We start from the raw sequence: 3,322 nt of genomic DNA on the forward strand, positions 1-3,322 counted from the left end.
TGAGTTTAGTTTCGTGGCATAAATTTCTACAGATCTATCTATCCTGGTTCCAGGCTTGTAAGTGTTTGCTACAATTTGTCATGAATATTTTTTCTTATTAGCTCTCATGGACTTAGCCTGGTCTCAGGTGTTTATAACCTTCATGTTCTGTGACATTGGTTTGTCCAGTGATTGAGGCTAGCTCTTTCTAAGGGACCCAACTGAATAGGTGTTTTCCTTCACCTGAGGACGGAAACAGATCCAGTTTCCGTCCTGTTTTTATTTGTTATCTTAAAAACCAGCACGATGGTTAAAGTCCAAAATCCCAACATATCAGTGTGTCATACACCATCGTCAGAATCCTATAGTAACTACTAGTATTATAATTACTTTGCATCACTATTTTGCGAATATTACCAACAGGTGAGTGTGTCGCTTTGTCAATCAACATAATTTATTCGATTCTGCTAGGAAACACCCCCCCCCCAAGATGATTCTGTCAATCGCACAAGCCGAATATCATGGTCAGTGGCGTTTCTCGGGGGAAGGCCAAATTTGTCAGGGGGCCCAACTGAGTTGAGTGGAGTTGAAAAGTCACAACACTGGCCAACCAAAGGGAAACAAAGACGTCGTGTGTTTCGCTAAATAAGAAAAGCAGGAGCACCCTCTTCTATTGTAAAAAGTGTGATTTTGCTCTGTGTGAAGTGGACTGTTTCGAGAAGTTCCACGCGTGTCAGTGTGACTATCATAGTGAAGTGACGCAGTTCAAACTCGTATACAGTAATATTATTGTATATATGTAGAGTGATTATATTTACAATATCATTAAGTCTCAAAGCTGAATACCACAAGGCGAATATCACGGTCAGTGGCATTTCTCAGGGGAGGCCAAGGTTACCTGGGGCCCAAATGAGTCGACTGGAGGTGAAACATTCACAACAATGGCCAACCAAAGGGAAACAAAGACGTATTTGTTCTCAGAATAAGAAGCGCAGAAGCACGCCCTACTGCTGTAAAAAGTGTGACGTTGCGCTATGCGTGTTGGGCTGCTTCGAGAAGTAGTACACGCACATCAGAGTGTGAGTTATCGTAAACTGTGAAGTGACGCAGTTCAAACTCGTGTACAGTCTGAACAAAATATTATTGTATATAGTGTGATTATATTTACAATATCACCATGATTCAAGTTGAAGAAAAAACAACAGGTAAGTCCTTTGGAATTTCATAATATATATAATAAAGATTATATTTTGCAATTCATGACAAAATAATCACAGTTAATTTTAATTTGTAAAAATTGCTCTTCTGTGTACATGTAGAAAAATTTATTGTCTTTCAGGTTGTTTTTAGTTTTTATTTCTATGTTGCATATAACGGAAAATATGGATTTTTTTTCTGACGGTTTGCAAATTTAATTAATCAGGGTGATTTAAATCCCGGCCGCAAGGGGCTCCCAGCAATTTAAAAGTCCGTACATTAAAGGTTAATAGATTTACTCCTTTCTTTTCACTGCAGAGGTCTGGGTTCAACCCTGGGTGAATTCGTGTGAGATTTGTGGTGGATGAGGAGGGCACTGTAGCAGGTTTCTCTCATAGTCTTTTTCAGATTTCTCCTGCCAATCATCTTTCCACCACTGCTCCAAACTCACGTATCACTGCTCATTGTTCATTGATACTGCAAGAAAGCATGGCTCACCAAATGTAAACTTACCAGCAGCCACAAGGCGAGGAGCTGTACCCCTTGTTACTGGAGGGGGAAATGATCCTCCAAGTTTGGCCGATGAGGTTGAGCGAAGAGGCATCAGTGGTACTGGGGCTCCAACAACTACAATGAAGGGTGCAGTGAGCAATAAGAAACTCACATGGTTCCAGTTATCAATCACACAAGTATAGCAGATTTTAGCTTAGTCATCTGAATTCATAATCTTACCAGCTGAGATGGGTTTGGCCAGCAATGATGTGGGACCAACACCAAGCAAAGATGGACCCTGCACATTCACAGCACCACTTGACTTGGCTGCTGAAGATTTAGTTTTAGATGTCTGAAACACAAAACATATCAGAATGCCTACACTGATGTACAAGCTTCATTCCTCAGGAAATTTAACGTGAATTCTCATTTTTTATAAATTGTAACTCTCAAATTCGCAAAAACAAAATGAGTGTGAAGAATTTCATGCTTCTGGTTTGGTTCAATGACCTCATATATCAACGGAGAAAAGTTCCCTTTCATGAAATGGTTTTCCATATGTACAACATTAAGAAACGCTAAGTTCCAATGGTCTTTTGTTGCTATAATGAATATCCTTGTTACAAGCTATACTCATTCCACCACTTCAGTTCCTTGGCCAACAGTGATCAGGTTATCTGTATATAACTGAGTCTAGCAACTCTTCTGCAATAACCAATATCTTGCATCTGTAGAAGTCCATGTTTCACATGTACAGATCATAATGCTCTGCATACAAATTTACTAATACTAAATAAAGTTACCTAATATCATAAAAATACTGTGGCATATTTGCTCAAAGCAAGAATTTTGGAGTCATAACAGCTGGATGTTACTAGGCAGCGGCCCGTAAACAACAGAGGAATGTTATTTTCTGCACAGTCAATGCTGATGGCTGTGCACACAATGGAATATGTCATGCCATCACTAAGCACCAACTGCACTGCAACAGAGGAACAGTGTTTTCTGTGTGGTCCATGCCAAGGCTATATAATGAGTTGAGTCCTGGAAGGCAGGCAGTCAGTGGAATGGAGTCAGTTGGTTTGTGAGTGAGTTGGTTGGTGAGCCAGTGAACTAGATAAGCACTGGTGTTCAGTTGTTTTGAGCTGTTGCTGTGAGAAGCTGGTAGCTGAGGCAGAGGATAGTTTGGGAACACAGAGGAGGGGGGACGTCCGCTGTAGAAGCTCCTGCCGAGCAACAGCTAGTGAAGACTGTGACAGACTGAAAAGGCTTAATGTATCCTATAGCGATTTGTGACGTGCAGAACAGGGAAAGCACAATCATTACTTGTGCTTATGAGTTTTAGGAGTTCAATAAATCCAATCATCAATCCAAACCCTATCTATAGTCACTAAAATCATGACAATACAATCCTTTGTACAACAATGAACTACTTAACATTTACTCAACCCTTTCCTTGCTAATCAACCAAACGAGCCAGCAATCCAGGATCTCCTAGGCCTGCCAATATCTGATCTGAATAATGCTGGAGCCAGTTACTAGTTTTTTATGAAATTCCCTGCTAATTTTTGTAGACCACAGCAATGAACTGGGGTAAAATTAATTCTAGGGTTTTGAAAGCACTGTCAACCTGAGGTATGTAAGTTATCGGGAG

General features: G+C 40.3%; 1 protein-coding gene across 1 annotated transcript in view; it reads right to left on the reverse strand.

Annotated features, from left to right (window-relative positions):
- LOC111870827 (ankyrin repeat domain-containing protein 17) overlaps positions 1-3,322 on the reverse strand; it is a gene marked incomplete in the record, with an annotated part of 91,356 nt that overhangs the window by 22,127 nt on the left and 65,907 nt on the right. Inside the window, 2 exon segments of the mRNA XM_033754013.1 lie at positions 1,690-1,803; positions 1,909-2,020. Coding sequence (XP_033609904.1) covers positions 1,690-1,803; positions 1,909-2,020 — 226 coding nt within the window.

The sequence above is a fragment of the Cryptotermes secundus genome, unplaced genomic scaffold, assembly GCF_002891405.2.
Source record: "Cryptotermes secundus unplaced genomic scaffold, Csec_1.0 scaffold596, whole genome shotgun sequence".
NCBI classification, from domain to species: Eukaryota; Metazoa; Arthropoda; class Insecta; order Blattodea; family Kalotermitidae; genus Cryptotermes; species Cryptotermes secundus.